A 25,343-nucleotide genomic window follows, 5' to 3' on the forward strand; every position below is an offset into this window, starting at 1 on the left:
TCTGCCCCAACTACCTCTTCCATTCTCTGACAGCCCTTTCTCAGGATCTCCCTGTGCTGGGCAGACGCCCCAGGATGACCTTTTTATCTCCTGTGATGGAGCTTGGATTTTCATCCTTGGGACCCTGGACAGGGGCAGAGGGGCATGAAAACGACCATCTTCCCCCTCAGACTGGACATCCTTTTCTCCTACAGCCTGAGATACCTCCCTCCCGTCCCTCCTCCCTCCTCCTCTCCATCCTCCTGCCATCCCACCACTCCAACATGGTCCTCCAGCTGATGGCCACTCCCCTAGGCCACTTCTGAAATCAACAGATGTCCCTGGGTCATTCCCATGCCACTCTAGGCCTTTCTCAAATGCTTTGCAGTCCTAGGATTTGCCTCCTCCGCTTTTAGACTAGTGCAAGGATTTCTCCCACAGATTCCTATGCGCCAGACAGAGCCTCAGGTGTCAGGGTGGTGATGGGGATGCAACTCTCAGGAGGCTGACCTTGAGTTCTCGGAGCCTCCTCCATCTCCTTTCACACTGCCACGCACATCCCTGCTACCTGAGGGTCTATGCTAGTGCATTCCAGCTCCTTGGTCCTGGGGAGGCGCCTAACTGCTCCTGGGCTACCGGCTGCAGATGGTCCAGAGACCACAGAGAAACTGATGTCCACCAGCCTAGTGGTGGCTAATATAAAGCATGCCTTCTGTGTTCCAGGCCTGACCCCCTACCCTCAGGCTTTAGTTCAGGCAGCCCACAGCACTCCACTTGGGAAGGAATTAGTAGTTTTACATTGAAGAAACTGGATGCTAAGGAGTTAGCTCACTCACCCAAACATGGCAGCCTTCAAGTCCCAGGGTTCAAACCCAGGGTCCCACCCAACCTATCCCTTGCATCAAGACATGCTACAGCTCTTCTCAACACTCTGTCCCCAAGGAGCCTGGCTACAGTGGACACGCAGCAGCTCAGAACTCGGACTGTATTCTTGGGGCTGAAGATCACCCCTACCCCTGACCCACATTTTCTCAGACCTAAACAGTACTCACTAGTAAGCCCACTCCTGTAGGACTGTTTAGGTAACATCTGTAGCTCATCCTCCACCACAGCGCCCCCTGGAGGTGGTGTTGGGTATGCACAGGACCCTTCCAGATGGCAGCGGACTCTTGGTCTAATTTGTGGTTCAGATTTCCACAAACAAGGGCTGTCCTGAGTTCCCCAAGGTCTGGGAGACTACAAAGTGCCTAGCTACGGGACCCTGTCCCACAACACCCCACACCAACACACACAGGCTTCCCCCAGCTGCCAGTCTCAATCTAGCGTTCAGCCCAGTCTGCCCCTGGAATTTGAATTCAGCCAGTTGCATGAATGAGAGGTAAAAAGGTTGGGGCCCTGTGCCAGGGGCTGGGGTGGGCGGGCTAGCTGGCTGGTAGCCAATCTTGTGCCGCCAAGAAACAATGAGCCACAGCCCCGAGTGGTGTTTTATGGGTTTTCATCTCATCTTGCCACCGAGTGAGGCCTGAGAGATGGTAATTATCCCAACACAAATATCAGGGCATGATTACCCAGCTGGATTTACTGCCCTCTCTCCACCAAGCCGAGATTGGATTAGGGCACGATTAATTGATGGGCTGATCAACTCTTTAATGTGGGGCAAGGTCAGGAAAAGAGCAGAGTCTAGGATGCCTGCAGAAGGGACAGGTCCCCTGGAAGGCTAGGAAGCAGGAACAGGGATGACTCTCCTGCTTGGACCCTACCGGCAGGATGCCAGAGAAGGGGACAGTGTCCCCAAAGCCATAGCACCTGGAGGAGACCCTAGGGCCATCTCTCGAGGCAGAGCCCCTCCAGTGCTCTTCTAGTGCCCACTGTGAATCCCAGAGCAGGAGCTCTGCAGTTTCCTGGGGAGGGTGTGATAGCCTCCGCTGAGCTGCCACAATCAAATAAGAAGGCTGGAAGTAGGGTAGGACCCCATTATCAGACTGTGACACTCAACTCTCAAGTCTGCACTGCAGCCCAAGACGATGGTCACTCTCTGGGAATCCTGCCAAGTCTGTGTTCAGCCAAACAGTGAGTGTCCCCATTGATGTGCTTGTTTCCTGAACAAATTGCTAGTGACAACCTACTATGTGCCAGCACTATTGTAGGCACTGAGGATGCCTTAGAGTGTGGAACACAGGAGTCCTTTTTCTTGGGATCTATGCTTTTCCAGTATAGCCCACAGCTTCTCTCAGCATCCAGCATCCTCTCCCAGTCCCTAATCTCTAAGGCCCATGAGAGAAAGCCCCTATATTGGTTACTGTGTGACTCCTGGTGGCCCCAGACAGGTCTTTACTATCCCAGGGGCTTAATTAAAATTGAATAAATAAGTCTGGGGAAGGAAAGGTGAGCAAGCCACCACCTAAGAAGAGGAAAGCTAAAAGAGATGTCAGGGGGACGCAGACCACACGGAAGCCCCGAAGACCTGGCTCTAGGAAACAGGCCCCAGGCCACCTGGAGGGGCAGAGGCAAGGACAACAGTGCCCAGCGGCCTCGGCCCCGAGTGTGCACCTCCCGATGACCTTCTGTGGGTTTGAGGGATGTCTGTGGGTTTGAGTTAATTTTGTAGTTGAGCGATCCATTGATTCAACAGGGGGTGGGCATGGAGCCAGCTTGTGCCATGTCAGCACTTCCTTGGGTCCAGCCCAGACAGCACTCAGCCATTGCCACCCTGCCCTCTGTGGCAATTCTGAGACCTTCTCTAGGAGCCTTAGCTAGCCAGTGAAGTCACATGGCCTTTGGGGTGTTGACAGTGTCTCCCCCTCAGCCAGCTTTTGGGATGTTAGCAATGCTGTCCCTGGAAGCTGTCCCTGCAATACCCTCTGGGAGTCAGTCCATGCAAACTTTCCTGGGTGACCTTAGACAAGATCTTGACCCCTCTGTAGAACAGGAAGCATATGGAGCTTATAAACTCTCCTGCCTCCAGTGGCTCTACAGACCATATTCAAGGTCCTTCCTGTCACCTGCCACCCTTCCCGGTGCAGCCAAATTGCTAGGCTAGCCTTTGCACCTTCCTCCCACTTAAAGTTTGCCTGAAGTTCAAACTTGCTATTCTTCCCACCTGGAATGCTTTTTTCTGCTGATTTTCCCAGGGCTCCCTCTTCAAATAAGGTCTCTCTCAGCACCTTATTTCAAATTATGCCCTAATTTCTCTATCTGGCTTATTTGTCTTCCTGCCTCTCACCCCGATCTGGAAGTGGGTCATATGTTAGCTCTGTCCAGCTCTCCTACTTTGTCTTACTCGCTGTCGCACTCCAGAACCCCAAGTGGTGCCTGTCGCTTAGCATCAAATACAGACTCTTTGAGTGGACAACTGGCATAAAGGATGAAAAGAACTTGGCTTGCACTGCAATTTGCCAGACAGCAAGGGTGATGCTATGGCAGGTGGGGGGTCCCAACTGGGCTTGGCTCAAAGCTTGAGAATTGCAGAGGAAAGAAGAGAAGAGGAGGGCTAACTACACTCCCAAGAAGGCCACAACCTGGAAACCCATGTGTGCTAAACTGACCTGGAAAAAGGCCAGCCAGAGTGCTTCCACAGGACAAGGAGGGGACAAGAGGCAGCCCAGGACCTCCTGCAGTTCTTGGGCACATTCCTCCCCATGGAGTTCCCACCCTGAGCCGCCTTGGCCACTTTACCACCTGGGCCTGATGGATAGCGTGCTGGTAGGTAGCTCAGCACCAACTGTGAGCACAGCACTTATTTCTTTTCACCCACTCAGTGATGAGCACTGGACTTTTGTGTGCAGGGCACTATTGCAGTCTGTGTTCCTGGAGAAGCTCCCTGGAGGGTCCCACACTGGCCCCCACTTTCTGTGAGTCCTCTTCAAAAAGTTCACAGCCATGTTTTGGGGTGTCTCTATTAAACCCCAGCTCTGCTTCATAGGCCTCCCCTGTTGTAGGCCCTGATCACAGTTCTGCGGTTTGCATTTTCATTACACTTTGGATATGACCTCACAGCAACAGACAGAAGGACCTCACATTCTTTTACGGCTGTATAGTACTCCTCCGTATAGATTTGTCATTAACCGAGTCACTCCTCTGTGGGGGAGCACTGAGATAGCTGGCAATTCTTTTCTTCTTACCAAGAATGTCACCTAATGAATGAGTTTGTAAAATCCTCCTCGTGCCGTAATTGCACGGACACTGGTAAGATAAGCTTACAGAAACAGTGACGGTGTCAAGGAAGGCACACATGTAGCTCAGAGTGCCAGATTGCCTTCCCTGGGGGCAGCACTTACCACACTGCTCCTGCAATGAACAAACACTTGCCAAGGCTTACCAGCACAGGGTTTCATCAATTTTGTTTTCAGTATTTGCCAATCTGATAGGGGAAAATTGATTTCCAGGTGTAGTTTTAATTTTCATTTTTCTTAAATGAGTGAGGCTAAGAATATTTTTATATATTTGACTCTCTCATCCTCTCCTAGCCTTTGCCAATTTTTTTTCCTATTGACTATTGGTCTTTTTCTTATTGATTTGGAGCACCTCTTTATAAATTAGGAAAATTAGCCCTTTGTCTGAGACACGCGTTACAGTTGATTTCCCCAGTTTGTCATCGTCCGTCTTTGCTCATAGTGGATTTTGTCATGTAGAAAACTTTTACTTTTACAGACTCAGATTTCTGACTCTTCCTTTGCAGCTCGTGGGCTCTGTCACACCTAGAGGGGCCTTTTGCAGGGACACTCATAACCTCCCAGGGAGGACACAAGGTATCAGTTGCCACACTAGACAGAAGGAAAAGGATCTGGGCAGGCTGCACTTCCAGCCTCCTCTGCCCACACAGCAGATGGGCCATCTGCTCTCTAGAGACTTGCCCTTGCCCAGCAGCTCCTTCAGCCAGGCTGGCTCCAGCTGCACCCAGGGGCCTTCCCTGCACCAAGCTCCCCTGGTGTGATGCTGGGCTGGCAGCTTTGGAGTCAGCTGGAAACCCAGAAAAAATGAAGGTTCTCTCGAGCTTCACCCTGCACCTGCTAGCCCAGGACCCACTGCAATCTCCAGGAGTTTCCTGTGCCCCAGAAAGCCCGAGATGTACTTTAACATAAGCCATCCCATTGATTTCTGAGTCTCCACCCTTTTCTCAGGCCCTGAAATGGATTCTCTGGATCCCCAGCTGACTTTCCCTTGGATTCAGAGTCCTGGCTCTCAGCTGTCCCAGCTTGGCCCCATTTCAAAGATGAGTTCAGAAACTGTACACTGCCTGGCCAGCCCGTACTGTGCCTCATCCCATGTGGCCAATGAGCAAGCAGCATGAGTGGAGAGAGGCACCGTAGAGTAAGGAAAAAAGCCAGGTGCTGTGACACACATCTATGGTCTCAGCACTGAGGAGGCAGAGGCAAGATCAGGAGTTTAGAATCATCCTTAGCTACATAGTGAATTTTGAGGATTGCCTGGGCTATATGAGACCATGTTTTCGAAAACAAAATTTGGGAACTGGGGAGATTAATCAGGAGAGTGTTTCTGCATTCAATCCCCAGAATCCACATAAATAAGTCAGGTGCTGTAGCACACCAGAAGGTAGAGACAAGCGGATCCCTGGGGCTCACTGGCCAGATAGACTAGCCACTAGGCATGCCCCAGGCCAGAAAGAGACCCTGTCTCACAGGGAAAACAAAAACAAGGTGGACAGCTCCTGAGGGATGATACCCAAATTGTCCTCTGACTTACTCATGCACCATACACACACAAGCACACAGGAATACTAGTTCATCACGGTGGCCTTACCTAAGGACCCAGAGCTTCCCCAATAGCCTTGTAACACTGAATGAGAGGGCCATGCCACATCATGACAGTTTGGAACTAGACATTGCCATCTGACAGCAGCTGTGCAGCTGCAAGCAAAGGAGGTGATACCTGAGTCCCCATTTGTCTGTGCAGCCTGCATCTTATTGGGGAGATTCTGGAGGAAGCTAAGGGCACTGGCAGAGGAGCCTTCCGAGTTTCCCTCTTCACCCTGGGGTAGAGGGAGGAAGAAAAGGTCAGGGATTCTACCAGGGACCCTGTGAGCCAGAGTTCATTCTTTTTAAACACATCCTTTGTCTGAACTAGTTCTCTCGCCCCTGGGGCCACCACTGCTCTGTTGGCTCTCCATTGACTAAGTCTTGTGAGCCATTTGAAACTTAATGTCACGGTTGCCTCCTGGGATGTGGTTTGTTGAGGACTGGCCTGGTCTTGCCCTATAATTCCCTGGAGAAAGGGGAAGCAGTGGACAGAGATGATCTTATTGTTTATGGACTTATTATCCTGTGTCTGGTATTATTGGAAGCACTTTGCAGGCATTAGCTAGCATATGCTCCTAACAGCCTGGTAGGGAGGTAGCCATTCTCATTATCCCATTTCACAGCTAAGAGAAGGACAAGTACATGCCTTCCCACAAAGGGATGTTGCTGGCTGTCACACAGCTGTTTCGTGGTAACCTTTGTGCCTAAGAGTTCGAAGACTCACCTCTAGGACACTGCCCTCCACGGACCCCCTCCCTGCCCCTGGACATCCTTTTCCTGGCCACACCCTTTTCCTGGGACTGGGGAGAGCATCTTTGGTCTTCCCATGCTACTGACAGCCCCTCCTCTTTCTGAGAACTGGCCCATTGGTGTGGGATCCTGAGGCAAAGTGCAGCTACAAGGAGCCGGGAGGCAAGGCCCACTTCAGCACTGACTTGGGCCAGGGGCCAGTGCTGGGTGTTTATTGCCTATGCCATCGACCCACACAGCTTGCTGTTTATCTGTCTTCCTGACACACCTAATTACCCAGGTTGCAGCTGCCAGCGCGTTTGTTCTTCCTAAATCACGGGCTCCCAACCCTCCTGTCGCCCAGGCCTCCAGGCCTCTGCCTGCAGAGGGGCTGCCATTGATTTTGCCTTTCCCATTTATGATCTACAAGGCTCCACATCACTGTTGCACATTTTACCTTAATTAGTTTATTCTTCTGGGTGTCTCTGGTGAGCCCAGAAGCCATGAGACCAGTGAGAGGGACGGACCAACAAAACAAGACCCACAAACTCCTTGGCCACCATCCCCAAGTCTGCTTAGACTTCAGCACCCTAGATGGCAGCTTGCTAAGCCAGAGCCAGTTCAGTGAATGGGCAGTCTCCAAAGAAGGGTTCCATGGCCAAGTACATCTGGGAGAGGCTGGGCTCAATAAAATTAAATTGCAATCTTTTCAAAGTTTTAATAAGTCGATATCTATTGAGAGGCTTCAAAGGTTAGGCAGGTATGCAATCTTTCCCACACTTGGAGGACCATGAAATTCTTGCTCCAGGCTGCTCACAGAAAGAAAACAGAGTTGTCTGTCTGCCCAAGTTTTGTTGACTGTATTTGCTGTCATTTCAAGAAGTGGGTAAGAGAGTTAAGTGGGCCCCCATGTGAATGAGATGGACAAGGGTTGCTCTCTGTTGGGGAAGGCTGGAGGCCTTCAGGGGCCATCTTCAGAGGCCTCTGGGCATCTAGAACCAATGGCAAGCTTGCTACTGCATCACATAGCCACAAGGATGGCAGCTACAACCTAAGTCATTTTCCACAGATCTGAAATCCAGAACACTCTGGAAGCCTCCAACACTTTTTTTTTTTTTTAAGTTTTTGGAAAATTCGCTAGATAACAAAACCTGTCCTGAACTGATGTGAGCTATTTATAAGCTTTATTTATCCCACTTAATGTGAATATTCATGTTTCACAGCAGAAATATTAATGTGTTTAATTATGGGGTGCCGCCCCCAGTCCCTGCTGGGGTGTTATGTAAATCAACGGTGTTCGTACCATGTTTTCTTCCTAGAAGATGAAGGAAAAATCTAGGTTCCTAAACACATTGGGCCCCCAAGGGATTTCAGTGAGGGGCTATGTCCCTGCAGGGTATAAAGCTGTCACTGTGCGCTCTCATCCTGTCTGACCTGTGACTAGACCACATGTGTGACTTCTCACAGTTGCCACAGTGACACTGTGAGTGAAGACAGTTACTACCTGTCATTCTCAGATGAGGAAAGTGAGGTCTGAAAAGGATAAGATACCTTCCAGAACCTCCGACTACACAAACGCACACGTGCACACACACACACACCACAGTGTCCCTCAAAAGGCACAGCAGCTTTGTGCAGATCTGCACCTGTGACTCCTCAGGTCCTCCACCTGAAAACGCCTGCACGCCTGCTAGTCAGCCTCCCTGCTCCTCACATTCCTCACGTGGGTGTTCTTCTGAGGGAGCCACCTGGCGGGTTGTGTACACGGTGTTGCCACCTGCAGGCATTCACACATGCGTCTACACTCCATCACACACCCGCATACACTTGTCTGTGTTCTCACACATGCATTCTCAGCCTCCCGCCAGTGCATACTCGCTCCTGGGCACACTCACACACTCACCTCCACACTGATCAAACTCATCCTGAACACCCACTTTCACTCATACTCACTCACTCTGACAGGTTTCTGTACCCGACATTAAGCCTCTCCGCCGACTCAGCCAACCAAACCCAGCCGAATTCAGACTTAAAAGTCCAGGTGGACTTTTAATGCGTGGAAAGCTCCTGGATGGTCTCCCAGCCCACACAGAGGAGACGAGGAGAAGGAACCAGAAAACCACAAGGCCTTTCCTTAAGAAGCTGTCTAAATACCCTGCAGGCATGTTCGGGTCATCTCCAGGGGAGGAGCCACCATTTCTTGGGCTTTCTGAGATTAGGCAGGATTGGGGGAGGGTGAGGCAGAGCTCCACCAAACACGCTCACATCCATTCTCACTTGTACACCTGTCTTGCACACTTACCCATTCTTATGCTTGCAGTGATTCACACACTCACTCTGACACACTTGCTTTTACATCCACACTCCCAGCATCACTGACTACCAAGCCTGTGAAGTGTGGATCTGGGAAGGCAGCTGGTCTTTAAAATGGGGAAGTCATTTCTACCTAATACAGGCTACCTTTAGGGGACATTGTGCCCAGTGTTTCCTCTCCTTCATTCCTCATAGCAAGCTTGAATGTGGTTCCTGTCATCCCCATTTACAGATAAGAAAAACAAGGCTTACCGATGCTGAGAAACCTGCCCGAAGTCTGGAATCTAGGTCTAACTGATATTGGAACTTTTTCTCACGGATTCTAAACCTTAGGCTTATAATCACTGCTCCTCGCTGTCTTCCCCCAGCCTGAGCCTCTTTCCTGGCGTCAGCCAGAATCAAGTTCACAATGGGAAGCAGAAAGGACAGCCTGCAGACAGCCTCCTTGAATCTGACCTCCTTGACTCTGGCCCCAGACACCTTGTGGCAGACTCCTAGTCCCTGCCCACTGTCACCCACCATCCTTTCTTCCTCTCTCCAGGTGTGGCCACGTACACAGACAAGTTGTTCAAGTTCCGTAATAACCGGTGGGAAGATGTTCTAAGTGATGACGTCAATGTGGCCCGTGGAGTGGCCAGCCTCTTTGCTGGACGCTCGGTGGCCTGTGTGGACAGGACGGTGAGTGCAGACACAGAGGGCCTGGGAAGAAGCAGAGGGACCCCTTGACTTGAGAGCCAGGAGAGGATGTATCAGGTAGACATCCTCTGTGCAAAAGTGACAACCACTTTGGGGACAGAGCCCAGGGCTGTCCCACCTTGGTAGCTGCCAATGTCCCACACAGAATAGATGCAAATTACTAAGAAGCAAGGCTTGAAGGGGGAGTGAAAATATATCGTTCCCATCCTTTTCCTGTGCAATCCTCCCGGTGACCCAAGTGGAAGCAATGAGGGCGTCACCATCATGAATATCAGATTCTTAGGGGAGGGCTGAGGCTCAGCTTGGAGCAATGGCTTAGCTGGGGACCCAAAATAGATCAGTGACATGTCTAGGACATGAAGCAAAGTCCAGTAATACATGGGGTACTCGCTTCATCCAACTAACATTAAATGCCTTGGTGAGGAAGGAACCAAGTTACGTGGCCTCCTGTACATATTTATAGAATACTGAAGGTGTGACAGGGGAGTGCAAAAGTGGTCAAGACGGGGTTACCTGAATGTTCTAGAACCTTAGTTCATCAATGATTCCATCCATACCTTCCTAGTACATCCTGCCCAGAGGTGTCCAGCCCAAGCATGAGGAAGCTTGACTTCAGTTCATAGAAGTGGGGAGAGCTAGGGACAGAGACTTGTGAGGAAGTGATTTGTCCCTCCTGTCACCTGCTCCCCTGCCGCCCACCTGCTTGGCTCTATAACAGTAATCACCACACTGGAGTCCCAGCTGCTGCCCTGCTCTGTAGAGCATCTCTGGCCTCAGTTCTGGGGCTGAAGGGGTGGGCTCCAACTTCGGATTGAGATGGCACAGAAGGATTGGGGATTCAGTGTGAATGTTCGCAGCAGGGGCCTCCAGGCCTTGGGAGAAGGCAGGTGCCAGGTATAAATATTTATTTCTTAACAAGCTGGTGCTGGGAAGAGAAGCCAAGCTGGGCTGTGAAAGCCACATTTAGCCCTGACCTGAATCCATGCCACCTGGACTCCTGCCTGGTGGGAGGGGACAGTGAGGCGGGTCTGAACAGCCCTGAGAGCGTGGAGGGTCTTGGGTGTCAGGTCTGGTCGCAGCTGGGGATCTTGTTCACACACCGCCTGCTTCCCATGGCCTCTCTGATCAGGACTAAGCCTCCCATACTGGCCTAAGTAAGAAGTTCCGCCAGAGCTGGAGGGAGGGACTGGAGGTCAAACACAGAGCTGCTCTCTTTGTCCCAGCAAGGTCATTTAACCGCAGGACAAAAGTCGTGTAGGAGGCAAAGGGAAAGGGACCATCACCTCCGCACAGTGGGTGATGCTCAGCAGCTGCTTGCTCCCTGCCTGGCCTCACTCCCTCCTCCCAGGTCTTGGAGAACTGGGGGGAAAAGCCTTTCAGTGAGTCACCACCAGGGGAAAGGTCCTTCCAGCCACCACCTTGGCCATTCCTAGGGCCTAAGAACTGTGAGGAATGAGCCAAGAGAGTTCAAGGTCAGTATGGAAACTGGAAGTCAGGGATGCAGTGTGGCATAGAAAACCTAAGAACAATGGCAAAGGACAAAAGACAAAAGTAGCACACGCTTGCACAACTAACCATGCATGGAGTCCCAGGCACAGGACTCTCCTTCTAGAATCTTTACAATAAGCCCATGAGGTACAAGCTACCATTATCACCCTTTACAGATATGGAAATGAAGGCTTGGAGCAATTAAATAACTTGACCTTGGTCACACAATACGAGGCAGGCACAACTGGGAATTGAACTCTCCCTGCCCGAAAACAGCACACACCGCTTCATCGCTCGGCTACCCTGCCTCTGGGTACAGTGGTAATAGACAGGCGCTTCTAACCACAGGCTTTCTGCAAGCGCCACTCAAGCCATCTTTGCTTGCTTGTCGCCACAGCCCCCATGGGGGGGGGAGGTTGGTCTTTCGGGCCAGTGGTTCTGAAAGTGTGGTCCCAGACTATTGTTAGGAAGGAAGATTCAGAGGCTGAGGAGATTACTTGGCAGGCAAGAGTGCTTGCTGCAAAAGCATAAGGACCTGAGTTCAAATCCCCAGAAACCATGTAAAAAGCCAGGCATGATTCTACAAGTACTTGTAATCCCGATGCTGTGGGGCTAGCTAGAGACAGGAATATCTGTGGGGCTTGCCAGCCGCCAACCTAGCTGTCCCAGGAGAATACGGTGGAGATGATAGAACAGGGCACACAACCTCCTCCTCTGGGCTCTGTGCATCCACTAGCATGATCAGGCCCTGCCTGCTCTATCCTCCAGACCAGCTCAATCAGAAATGCCGGGGATAAGGCCCAGAGACATGGTTCAGTTCAGGGGACCTACAGGAGGGTGTGGCGTGTGCTGAAGTGAGTATGTCCTTACTTGTGCTCTCCTCCAAACCTGGAGCATCCTCCTGCCCTTTATCTCCAGCTGCCTCATCACAGACTCCCTTCCTGCATTGAGCTCAAAGTTGATCTCTCACGAGAAGCATCCCCTGGTCAATAATGATTATGCCTCATGTTTATATAGCATTTTTATCTTTTCAAAGATCTTTCACATACGTTGTCTCATTTTATCTTCCCAAGCATCCTGTCACGAAGCAGGGGGAATCTTATCCCCATTTAGCACACACAAGATGCAGCCTGCAGCCCCCGATGGATGTGCCCAAGGCTGGAGAGTCATTCAGGGCCTAAGGCTAGAGCAGGACTGGGCTAATAGCTTCTAACTGGTGCTTTTTAGAATCTGGAGTCACTAGTCAGCAACAGCAACATAGCCTGGGAATCTCCCTCTCTCTTTTCCTGGAACTACTGGGCTTTGAACCCAGGATCTCATTCCCGCTAGGTGACCACTGTTCCATTGAACTACAGCCTCCGCATCACCTGGATGTCTGTTAGACGTGCACATCCTCCAGGCCCGTTCCAGACCTCTTGAGTCAGAATCTCTGGGAATGGGGCCCAGAGTCTGTGGCAAAAGCCCTCTGGGTGATGTTAGCTGATGTTAGCTCTGGATCAGCATCCATAAATACTTCCTGTGCCCTAGTGTAGACCCAGAGCCCCAGAAACACCTCCTGTGCCCTGGTGTAGACCCAGCATCCAGAAACACCTCCCATGCTTGGTGTCAGCTTGGTGTCTTAGAAGTGCTGTGGTCAAGCTCACATACGAGTTTCCACAACTGTCTACACTATAACATGCCTATCTTTATCTGTTTCATCATCCAGATGAATTGAAGTAGGGATCTAGGTAAAACTGAATTTTATAAATCTTCTAATTTGTAGCAGAGTGCATTTGAGCCCATGTGGGCTTAATTGCCCATTTGTTGATGAGCTTGCTAGCAGCTGGTGGGGTCAGGAATGGTTCGCCATGGTGCACGTCTCCGTTTAGCCCTTTTCTTTCTCGCTTCGTCCAATCACTGCACATAGACATATGCAGCTCCTGGGATGGATAAGAGTGAGAACCTTTCAAGGTTTTCCCCAATCGAGATACCAGTGGGTGGTAAAGCACCCCACACTTCCGTTTTGCCTAAGTGTCCTGTGGGCTCTTACTGAAATACAGACTCTTGTGAAGCAGGTCTGGGGTGGGCCCTGAGGTTCTATCGTTCTAACACTGGCTCCCAAATGGCACCGGGGGTCCTGGTCCAGGAATCACTTTGAGTAATGAAACCTGTAAAGGACCTTATTGCCAGATAACAGGTTGAGGCTCATAACCCAAAGAGAAGGGACAACGAAGCCTCCCAGTCTCCAAATTGACCTAACACTTCCTGCCTTGTGTTTTACCTCTGGCAACACCGAACCAGCTGCCAGCTCTCCATGCAGCCACCATTTTCCATCTCTGCCTGGAAGGTTCTTGCCCTCCACCTCACTGGCTGGGACGCCTCTTTGAATACCTTTTCTGAAGTTCTCATAGTGAGTCTCCTGCCTCCAGGCTGCGGAAAACCTGGCCAGAAAACCCTGTGCCTGCATCTACCATGCACTTATGTGGTTTCGATACCTCTGTATCCCCCAGAGACTCTAAGCCCCTTCCCTGATCTCACTCACCAAGTCACCCACTCTTGAGTGTCTCTGGATCAGCTTCCCCCACCAAAGAAAATGGTCCAAAGTTGGCATGAAGTGAGCGATCAGATAGTCCTGATCACGATGCCTCTATGTCCCAGGATAAGAGAATGAATCGCGCAGAGAAGGTCAGCAAGGATGACAGCCCCAGTTTGTCACCTGTAGCTCAGCTGCTCTCTCTGGCTGGCCTTCCACACTAGATGCTAAGCCACCTAAGGACAGGGACAGGGGGTTCAGAATCTACCGAAGAAGGCTTTGTAAATAGTGAGAGCTTGAGGAATAACTTCTAGAGGGAAGTGATGAAAAGATAATAGGGGAGCTGGAAACAGATTTAGAAGCCGTGTGTATCTCTTGGGAAGAAGGAGGCATCCACCGGAGAAATAACACCATTATAATAACAGGCAGAAAGCAATCTTTTATCAGCGGGGTTTGGACTACAGAAGAGAATGGCTACTGAAGGAGAAGCCAGTGCCTGGGGCTTCTCTGAGATGCAAAGAAAAAGAAAGGGGGTAGTGTTATAAAGGCCAAAACAGTGAACTATCTCTTCCTAGTAACGTGGGGAGACAGGAATGGAAACAGGATGGAAGACCTCATGGATCTGTACCTTTCCGGCAAGGAGAGGGAGCAGGCTCAGGAATTTGCTTGTCATCTCGGCTTGAATGGGAGCGAGAGAGACGGAGAATAATGGGAACTGGTAGATCAATCAATCAGCAAATATTTATTGAGCAGCTACCCTGGCTGGCAGCTGGAGCGAGCTCAGCTGGAGGGAGGCACATTAGAAAATTGTCTATAAAAAGGTGGCTGTGGGGGAGAGGGAGAGATGTGTTCTTCTGGAACAGGGTAGAACAAGCAAGGCTGCTTTGTCATCTGGCTCGGGAGGTGTGTACCACTCACATTGCAGCCTTTGTCGTGAGCACCCCTTGGGGTTGTAGCCCACACAGACTTCAACCCACTGACAAAGCTGTGATCCCTGGGGTGGGGACAACTGGTGGGGCCGCCAGGACTAAGACGGGGTCTCTCACACCCTCCTCCCTCCATTCCTCCTCAGGGCTCCGGACGGTACTCTATCTACATTGCCAACTATGCCCATGGTGACGTGGGGCCCGACGCCCTTATCGAAATGGACCCTGAGGCCAGTGACCTGTCCCGGGGGATCCTGGCACTCAGGGATGTGGCTGCTGAGGCAGGGGTCAGCAAGTACACAGGTATGCAGAGTTTATAGAGGCTGTGGAGTGGAGGGGCTGGGGCTGGGGCTGGGGTCCAGGGCCCTGCAGAGCTGTGTCTAGTTCATCAGCAACCAAGAGAACAGGGAAGGTTTATAGTCCCTGAGCAGGGATGAAGGCATCATCCCCTCCACCACGTATGCTGCCCTTCCAAGGGGAGGTGAGATGCTGGCAAGTGTGAGCTTGGGGGGGGGTAGGGGCACCAAACAGCAGGCATAGAGGCTTGCCAAAAACTGAAATGAAAAGAACACCATGCCATCCTGTCCCAGGAACCTCTCGCCCCCTCCCCTGCTCTAACCCCAGTGATGAGTGAGCAGATTGCATTAGAGAAAACTGACAGATCACAAGAACCGAGATTTAAAGCTTTCTTTATTGCCCAACAGCAGATGAAATTATTTACTTACACATAAGCGGCCAGGAATTTGCCGCTTAAGTCCCTAAGCTTCGGCTGGGTCCCGTCTCGGATAACTGAGCTCAAAGAATTGGGTTCTCATTCCAAACCCTCTCCAGCACTTTTTATGGAAGGTGTACTCCCCACCGCAGCTTTCTGGATGGGGGACCTATTGTCAGAGCTTCTGACTGGAGCTCTTTCTAGGGAAGGCTGTTTTTTCTAATTCCAGCAGGGCTGCCGACTAAACTCTGATAATCTGCCAATAGGCTGTTGATGGCAGAGCCATCCAGTTCCTGTTTTTAGTGCCAAAACTCAGGAAGCCAGGGCTGTGCATAACAACTCGGTCTCATTCACACCCTCCCAGCAGTTGGGTGTCGAAATTCTCCTGTTAGCTAGCCTTCCCCATACATCTGCTCCAAGTTACACTACAGCCACCACCCAAGCTGTAGCTAGCCTTGGAGATTGGAAAGTGGCATGGGGAATCATGTGGGCATCACCCTTCCTCCAGACACTTGCCTGGTAGCAAATCTCAAAGCTCCACGCATCAAAGGTTGTCCTGACCTGCTGGGAGTTGATGGCGCCCTTGCCCAGCCAAGTTGCCACCTCTGTAAAGACAGAGATTAATGCTGACCTATCTGACAAAGTTTGTGGGGACAATGACTACACAATAAAGTAGTTTGTGTGGCTCAAGCCCCATCAAAGTGCCTGAGAGCCCTGGGCATGAGCGTGCCTCGGGAAGGCTGAGTGTCAGTAATAAACCATGTTGCCCTGGGAAGAAGAATAAACATGAGGTGCTTCAGCCTAGATTGGTACAGTCAATTTTTCCGAGTAAGCTCCCAGTTCTGTGTACTGGGCTGGCTTGGCAATTAAGTGCCTTGATCTTGCAGGAGAGGGAGGGGGTGTGGGCTGGGGGATGAAACACTTGAAAATGATGAGATGGAAGGGAGGCAAGGACTGAGAGAGTACATTACACACAGAATGGAAGAATTCAGGAGGTTGGAGCATGAAGGGGGCATTGTTCATGCTGGCTGGGCTGGCACAGAACCCAGGAGGGAGAAAGGGGGCCAAGCAAAGACAGCTGAGGAACAGAGATGCGATGAGAGCCCCAGCCAACTGTGCCGGCCATGCTGGAAGGATAGGGCAACCCACGGCGGGGGCAGCAGCTTCTGGGGAGGCATGGAGGAGGCCAGGGCAGCTGGCATGCCCAGAGGACACATAAGAGCAGTTCTGCAGACTTCCAGAAGCCATTTGGCTGGCAAGAACCAATTTGGCCCACCAAGTTACTGTTCTGTCTGCCCGCCTTCCTCAGCCCCCCAACACTATCCTGCAACCCCCACTTGTCACTCGGTTAATGACACATGGACATCTGGCTGCAAAATAGCTCTTGAGTGTTCCCTTGAGCCCTAGGAATGAACCCCAAATGTAAGGGTGACTACGCTGAGCCCAGCCCAGTGGCTGAGACTCTGGGCAAGAAGCCAGTGCTCATCTCCAGCACAGTGGAAGGGGTCTGAGAAGCTGCGGGGGGGGGGGGGGGTGGAGATGAGCAAGGTCTAAGCAAGCTGGAGAGAAGCAAGCAGTGGCCAGATGTGCTTCAGGGTACTGAGGCCTCTGTAGCCAAGCCACGCAGCCCCCATTTAACTGGGCAGCCATGTGGCCTGGGAGGACCTCCCACTTGCCAAGGGATCAAATTAGGTCCAAAGGGCAGAAAGGACTCACCCAAGGTCACTTAGGAGATTTCTAGAAAACCAGCACTTGGGGCCCTATCTCCCTATGCTTACACCAGCCACAGCAGCTTGCTTTTCTAATAACCTCCGACTTGAGTGTCCAGCCCCAAAGGTGGTAAAGGGAAGGCCCCTCACCCAGTGGGTATTCATTGGCAGACAAGCCCTGAATTGTGTACCCAGGTTGTCAGGCTGAAGCAGCTGTCTGGCCTGGGGTGCTCAGGACAGCAGGCTGCAGTGGTGGGGGCCAATGGCACACAAACCACACACAGGTTGTTATGCTGTGCAGGAGGGGGAAGGGAGATCTCTCCAGACACTATTGATTCTGGCATCCACTGCCACTCTGCTGGGTCACAGTGCCATCTAGTGGCTGAGATGCCTGCTCTCAGGGGACTGAGGGCCCCTGGAGGGCATCTGAACCAGGGCTGTCAGGACTGAGTAATGACAGTAGAGAGCCTGCTGTCCCTTGTTGTGACTCCCTGAACACTCCAAGCCCCAACCTCACCAATTACCAGGGACCTCTTGGGACCAGGAAATGCTAGGAGCTGAGGTGTGTGGGAACCCTGAGAAGTGGGGTTCCACCCTGCAGAGGACCTGGCATAGGACAGAGAAGTAGCAAAGTCCCGTGGAATGTCTTCAGGCATCTTGACCCAGCCAACTAGCAGAAAGGCTAAAAGGGAGTAGGCTGTCATTTGTAAACTCCCGCCTGCACCGTGCCTCTCCCAACACAGATCCTACCTTCATTGTGTTTGGAAGAACGAAACAACACAGGGAATGCCTATGGTCACACACACACACACACACGCACACACACACACACACACACACACACACACACACACACACACACACACACACACACTGCCCTGTGGCTCTGACAGAGTGGCACCAGGGTCCTCTGCTGGGCATTTCCTGAGAGCCACAAGCTAGACTCAGCTGGGAGAGCCAGCCCACCTGTCCTGGAGATGGGAAGGCTGTGTCTTCAGACCTCAACGCCCCATAGGCATCTTCATTCCCTCCGCAAATGGAGTCTAGCTTTCCATCACCCTCTCCTCTGTACACAGGCTCACCTGGGGCTACCCTTTACCCAGGACCTCTGAATTCAGGCCTCACCCTTTGAGAGAGCATCTGCCTAGGCTGCAAGGTAGTGATTAAAGAAGCCTTAAAGGAAATTTGGAAAGAAAATGAAGGGGGATTTATGATGCTGGGTAGAGAGTTCTGCTGTTGGCTGGGAGCAGTGTGGAACAAAGCGGAGGGCAGATCTGATTTATAGTAAGTCATTATTGGAGGAGACAGAGAGGCCCAAAGCCCAGCTGAGCCCTTCTGGCAGACTCCCATCAGTAGCATGACTGGTACCTCCGCATGGGGGATGAGGAGCCTTCCTGGGTCCCAGGTGGGCGCCAGCCTTCCAGCGGTAGTTCAGCCAGATCTAGCAGCTAGGACCAGGCAATGCTAGAGTGACAGGTACCTCATCCAGGTCCAGGAGACCCAGAGGGGTATCCAAAGGAGTTCCCAACGTTCAGGATACAGGAGGACCATTTTCCGGGGATGCCAGATGTATTTGGTGGCTGTCAGAGGTCTCTGGCCTTATTTTGAAGGGAATAGATGTGTGATAGGCTAAAACTTTAATTTTTACATGCGTTTTTTTCTCAGCTGTCTGGAGAGATTTTAAAGAAATGACACTAGTGGCTCCACCCCCGAGGTGCCAGTACAATGAATGCCCTCCCTGTTGAAAGGGGACATGAGCAGAAGTATCAGAGAAGCAAGCTGAGGAGATAGCATGAGGGTTTGGGTTGGGACTCCAGCACCTGCCAACTAAGCCTCTGTTTCCTCACCTGGAAAGTGGAGGGGACTGGGGAACATTGAAGAGGTATTAGCCAAAATAAACATTTTCATTACATTGGACAAATGTGTTCAAGAGTTCTACTGTACACTACAGTGACCATGGTTAATAACAATACATTGTATTCCTGCATGACACCAAAAGATAGATTTTAAGTGTTCACAGAATTAAATTAATAAATATTGAGATGATGCATGTTAATTAGCTCGTTTTAGTCGTTTCATAACATATACGTACGTACTTCAAGACATGTTGTATGTGATAAACATAAGCCATTTGTTATTTCTCAGTTAAGAAGTGGTGGTGATGAGACACACCTCCAGGTGTCATGACACTTAACGTGAGAAGTGTGTGCCCATACCCAGCACACAGGACAGGGCCACCAGACTCTTCCTTTCGGTCCTTTACCAATTCTGGCCTCACACAGCATCTGCTTGGCCCCTTGATGCTGGGTAGACACAGGAAGAAAGGCCCTTCTTCCTACAGCCTCTAGTGGCCCATTTGGAAACCTACAAGATACCAAGGATTGGAGAGACCTGAGCTGAATGAGTGTCCTTGTCTGACAGTACAGGCTCCCACACAATCTCATAGTCCAGACTTGCCTGGCAGCAGTAGGCTCACCCTGCACCAACTCAGCATCAGCACCTCCATTTGGAATTCTGCAGGAAATAAACTTAAAAAGGGGGGACCCCATTACCATCCTACCTGTTGCTCCCTTCTCCAATTCAAGCCCTCCATCCCTCTGCCTCACACATTTTCCAGCATCTTAGACCAACTCTTTTTACAATGTCTTGAGTGTTCTTGGCAGGCTATGGATATTAGATTCCAGCAGGAGAATGTCATAGGTCCATACCCTTTCAGTGAGGAGCCCCTGAGCCTCCACTGCAGCAGGATATGGGGCAGGAAACTGCTTCCAACATATTTGTCCTTTGGGCCAGTCTGAAGGATACTTTTGTTGAAAAGTAAAAACTTAAGGGTCCTCTCATCACATTTTGCAGTACAGCGGGCTGATACCTAGAGGTCTCCTTCCAAAGTTCCTGGAGCCAGAGAGAGGCAATGGCCTAGGAAAGAATTCAGAGGTCCTTCCTCAGACACCGGGTCCCAGTCTGATGCTTCGTCTCTAGGTCAGCAGCCCATGGTTGGAGCAGTTTAGAGTGTGTGATCCATCCATAGTCTCTGCTTTCCTTCCCTCCCTGTCTAGTGCCTGAAAGCTGGGGGATGGACCTGCACCAGAATCACACTGGAGCCTGCACTTTCAAAGTGCCCGGGGTCAGAGGTCTAGAGGTACAGGTATTGAGATAAGCCACTGCTTTCCCATAGATATCGGGTCCAGACAGAGCAAACAGAGAAGACTGAAATGTGGCAAGAGGAAGTGGGGAACCGCTGGAACCCTCAACCTATCTGACAGACAGAGTGGCTCATGTCCTTGGGAAGGAAAGGGAGACAGAATACTTAAAGCCCACAGCATAACAAAGGGCCTTTGAAGCTTGAAGTGCTGGGCAAAAATAAAGTGATATTATTCACTCAGCAGGTGGTAAATAGTCCCAGCTAATGACTATGTGGCACCTGACATTTTCCAAGATACCTTCCAAAATTCATCCCACTTAATATTTATGACACCCCCGAGAAGGAGCTATTATTATTACCAGTTTATTTCATAGATGAGAAAACAGAAGTCTAGAAAGGTTAAATGATAGGCCCAAGGTCACACAGCTCAACCTTGGACTTGCGGATCACCAGTCCTGAGGGCTGGCATTCCACCACTACAGCCTCATCCGGGGAACTGTGTGTCTGTGAGAGAGGGTGCTGGCTTCACACAGTGAAGGATTCACTGACAAGGGTGGAGTTGACTCCATCAGGATGTCATTCTCTAAGACTAAACAAAGATGTCCCTAACCCTACCCTCTGGGTAGCCCTGTATGGTATAGTTTATGCTAAACCTAGGGAAAGGAGGGGAGGGTGGGTATCACAAAGCAGGAAGAAGAGGAGAGATGAGTCCTGGGAGAAAATCTGCCGCTACCTTTGTCACTGACTGGCAAAGAGGAGGATTGGGAGGGCAATTTTGATGGGAGGTTTCTGCTGGTTTCAAGAGTTTCCTTTGTGGCATCAGTGAGGGGTGTAGCACCTGGCTGCCCTATTTTAGACCTCAGTTTGGACCCTATCCTGTGGTTTCTGGAGATGAGCCCCAAAAGGCTGGCTCCCTGACTGTGGACTCACCTGCTCCCCAACTGCATGGCCAACTTGCCAAGAAGGAGTTGTGGGTAACATCTCTGTTATGGTCCGGTTGCCATGGCAATAAATTGCTGCTAATTAGTAGTGTGGTTACCATGGCAATTTTCTAGTAATTACAGGTTACAAATGGTGCAAGGCTTCAACCCAACCCAATTAGTTAATTAGAAAGATTTAGAAATTTGTCCAAAAGGGAAATAACCTGCTTTGTAGAAAATGAAGGGAATGTGTCACAGCTTGGGAGCCAGAGGCAGAGAGGAAATTGGAGGATGACAGAGAGAGAGAGAAGGACTGAGTTGCATGGTGGCAAGTCCTGAGTCCCACCTGGAATTTCCTGGAAGCCCTCCTCTGGACTGGAGTCCGGCAGTGACCAGGGCAGAGACAGCCACTACCAGCTCCTCTTCTTAGCAGGCAGAGGCGATGCCTAGGTAATGTCTCAGCATCCTTCCTACTGGCTGTGGAAAGTGACCAGAAAGTCACCACCTTACTCCATGGAGGATCCCCAAGGGTGATGGGAGTTTTGTTGCTCATTTTTGCAAGACTCTCCTTTGAGACTTAATTTGATTACTTGGGAAGAAAGAATCCAGGACACAAAAATCCAACAGGTATTAGCAAGAGTTCCAGCAAGTGCAATGCAAGTGGTAAGGTCGTTATGGGAACAAAGTTCCGTAATTTGTCAGGGAGCATCCCCTAGGGTGAAGGACCACAGGAGCCTGCGATCCTTGTTCTCAGGTTAGCTCAGTCACTTCAAACCCCTGGATCCATCCAGGGGTCCATGACCAAGGGCCTGACTGTTATTGCATGGTTCTGCCAGAGCTGTCATTTACTTAAAAACTCCAGCCCCAATTTTCTCTTGTCACAACAGCTAGTTCCTTAGAAACAATGTACCTCGGCCTTTCGTGGGCACACAAACCACACAGTGGTCTTGTCAGCATGAAGACTCAGCAGGGCCTGAGATTTTGCATTTCTGAGAAGCCCGGCAGCTGGTCCCCATGCCTGGTGGCACAGCAAAGCTGTAGGCTTCACAAAACCTCCATCTCTCTTGCCTCACTTTTTTTTTCAAATAGACTTCCGTAAACTCCATATTTATCATATACAACCTGATGTTCTGAACTATGAATGCCTTGTGGGGTCGCTGGCCTGAACTAACATGCATTGCTTTCCACTTGTGGTGAGGTCACTTACAACCCACCATCTTAACCAGCAAGAGCAGCATGTAGTTACTAACTGTGCTCACCATATTCTACAATAGTCTCTCTCTCTCAGACTTAGCACCCCTGTTTAACACTTAGCTTTCACCATCGTCACAGCCCTTTCCCATCTGGCCCCTTCACCCAGACCCTGGTAACCCCACTCTACGCCCTCTTCTGTAGCTTGGCTCTCTGACCTCACACCTCAGAGAAAGCCTGCTTATGTGTCTCATCTCCTTTGGCATGTCGTCCTCCAGGCTCATCTGTGTGGCCACAATGACAAGCTTTCTTCTTTTGTAAAGCCAGATAGTATTCCGTTGTGAAAACGTACCATATTTCCTTTATTCAGTCTTCTGATGGACACCTAGGGTGGTTTCATATTGACACGAATAGTGCTAGGGTAGACACAGGAGTGCAGAAATCCCAAACCTACTGGCTTCATTTCCCTTGGAGGGTGTATGCCCAGCCGCAAAAAATTCGGGTCATATGGTAATTCTATTTCTTTTATTTCTCTGAGAGTATACCATACTGTTTTGTGATTGTACTAATTTATATTCCCGCCAAGAATGTATAGGGATTCAGTTTCCACTTCCTCCTGTTAGGCACTTGTAATCCATCATCTCTCATTCATTTGATTTTTATAAAAACTGAAAAGGGCAAGTCAGAAAAATCCCCATTTAACAGAAGAAGAAACTGACCTTCACTGGGTAACAAGTTGTCTATAGTGCAGCATCTTGTAAAAATCTCCATCCACTTATAGGGCTGTATCAACAGTTTCCCAGCATCCAGGGGCCTTGGCTGGTGAGGCTTCCCAGATGCAGGTGGGCTTTTCTAGAGAGGATGGGCAAGCAAAGGCTCTGTTTGAAGCCCTCAGGTGTGGGATGCTTTGTTCAGGATACATCAAGGTTGGACTTCTTCATATCAGGGGCTCAAAATTGATGTTAGTCCCCAGAGCCTAATGTAGTGCTGGCTTGATTTGTGTCTTTTTTAAAAAATGTAAGCTGGGCAGTGGTGGCACACACCTTTAATCCTAGCACTCAGGAGGCAGAGGCAGGTGGATCTCTGTGAGTTCTAGGCCACCCTGGTCTGCAGAGCGAGTTCCAGGACAGCCAGGGCTACACGGGGAACCCTGTCTAGAAAAAACAAAACAAGCAAACAAACAACACACATGCACACACACTATTGCATATTCTCCTCTCAAACTGCAAAAAACGAGACTTGTTGCTACAAGCCAAACAATGGGGAACATTCAAAGAAAAGGCCAGCTACCGTCTCTCCTTTCTGTGGTCCATCCTGTTGTACCTTGTCAATGTGATCTTCTCCACTTTTCTCAAACTAGCTTATACACACGTCTATTCTGAAGTACCAAGAGTTTTCCCACCTTTCTTTAATAAATGTAAGATCACACAGTGCTGTTACTTGCCAAATTGCTTTTTTTTTTTTTTAACAATGGTAGGCACTCTTCCAAGTCAATACCTATGGACCTACACAGTCCTTGTAGTAGCTGCAGAATGACCTAGCATGTGTTGCACTGTGATCTGTTCAGCCAGGTCACTGCCAATGGACAAACTGCTTAGTGTGTCCACCAAAGCCCCATAAGGATCCTGGGGCCACAGGCTGTCAGAGCCTGCAGGCAGAGCTGACTTCCCCAGCACACACACATAGGTCTTGACGTTATTTGGGGCTTGAAGCGGGACTGACTCACCGTTGAGGGTCCTGTGACTTGACCGTGCTCACAGGGGTAGCGTGGGTTGAAGGTGTTGGATTCATCTGATATGCATGGTGACCACACCCTGTACGTTCCTGGGACGTGGAATGAAGCTTTTGGCACAAAGTGATCCCACCCAGCTCCTCTCCGGCCTTGGTGCCATCAGAGTTAGGAAGACTGGGAGCCGAGGTCTAGCTCAGGGAAAAATCCCAAAGTTCATAGCCCTCAGGCTTTTTCGGTTGTTTCCTTAAAACAATTTTTCGTGGGTCCCCAGCAGTCCAGTCCTCCATGCAGGGCTGGGCTGGGCATAGGCACTCACTGTGGGTGCACCTCCTCTCCTAGCGGGCCGGGGTATCAGCGTGGGCCCCATTCTCAGCAACAGTGCTTCAGACATCTTCTGTGACAACGAGAATGGACCCAACTTCCTCTTCCACAACCAAGGCAATGGCACTTTTGTGGATGCTGCAGCTAGTGCTGGTGAGTAAGTACGGACCTTTCCTGTGCCCCCGAGGTCCCTGGGCCTGGGGGACGCTGGGTTTCTCTGCTACCCTCAAGCCACAGGGGTGTTTCCTGACGGGGCAGGGAGGCTCCTGCTCCTGGCATGCCCTGTACCCACAGATGACCTATGAGCCTGTGAGTCTGTTTTTGTTTCCTAACACAATTCCTGAAGCTCTCCCTCCCCAACTTGGTCTCTCCCCATTTATCTTCCTTTTTTTTAACATTTTACTTAACTGTGCACACATGTGTGGATGTGCGTGTGCTTCGGCCCTCAAGTGGAGGTCTGAGAACAACTTGCAAAAGCCAGTCCTCTCCTTCTACCATGTGCTTCTTGGGACTCGAATTCAGGTCAACAGTCTTGATAGTAGGTGCCTTTACCCTCTCCCTCTTTTATCATAAACATTCAGTTTAATCCAACAACAATTCTTTTTTTAAATTCTTCTCTCATCCAATACATCCCGACATCAGTTTCCCCTCCCTCCATCCCTCCCACTCCCCACAACCTCCCCTCTCCCCCAGACCCACCACCCCTCTGCTGACCATCAGAAAAGAACAGGCCTCCCAGGGATATTAACCAAACTCAGCACAACAAGTTACAATAAGACTAGGCACAAACCATCATATCAGGGCTGGATGAGGCAACCCAGTAGATGGCAAGGGGTCCCAAGGGCAGGCAAACGAGTCAGAGACACCCCCTAGGGTGTCCCACTGTTAGGAGTCCCATAAAAGCATCAAGCTAACAATCATAACATTTGCAGAGGACCTGATGCAGACCCTTGCAGGCTCAGTGATTGCTGATTGAGTCTCCATGAGCCCCTATGAGCCCTAATTAGTTCATTCTGTGCCCTGAGTTCTCCTGATGTCCTCACCCCTCTGGCTCTTACAATTCTCCTCCTCCCTCTTCTGCAGGGTTCCCTACGGCAAGGGACCCGATGAAGATCTCCAATTTGGGTTCTCTCTGCACCTAATGTTTGGCTGTGGGTCTCTGCATCTGCTTCCATAAGCTACTGGAGGAAGCCTCTCTGAGGACAATTGGGCTAGGC

General features: G+C 50.5%; 1 protein-coding gene across 3 annotated transcripts in view; it reads left to right on the forward strand.

Annotated features, from left to right (window-relative positions):
* Crtac1 (cartilage acidic protein 1) overlaps positions 1–25,343 on the forward strand; it is a 133,750-nt gene that overhangs the window by 71,705 nt on the left and 36,702 nt on the right. For all 3 annotated transcript variants that reach the window (XM_035441827.1, XM_035441828.1, XM_035441829.1), the window contains exons 3-5: positions 9,319–9,455; positions 14,546–14,702; positions 24,145–24,279. In XM_035441827.1, the coding sequence (XP_035297718.1) occupies positions 9,319–9,455; positions 14,546–14,702; positions 24,145–24,279 (429 nt within the window). The remainder of the gene's footprint in view (positions 1–9,318; positions 9,456–14,545; positions 14,703–24,144; positions 24,280–25,343) is intronic.

The sequence above is a fragment of the Cricetulus griseus genome, chromosome 3 (genome assembly GCF_003668045.3).
Source record: "Cricetulus griseus strain 17A/GY chromosome 3, alternate assembly CriGri-PICRH-1.0, whole genome shotgun sequence".
NCBI classification, from domain to species: Eukaryota; Metazoa; Chordata; class Mammalia; order Rodentia; family Cricetidae; genus Cricetulus; species Cricetulus griseus.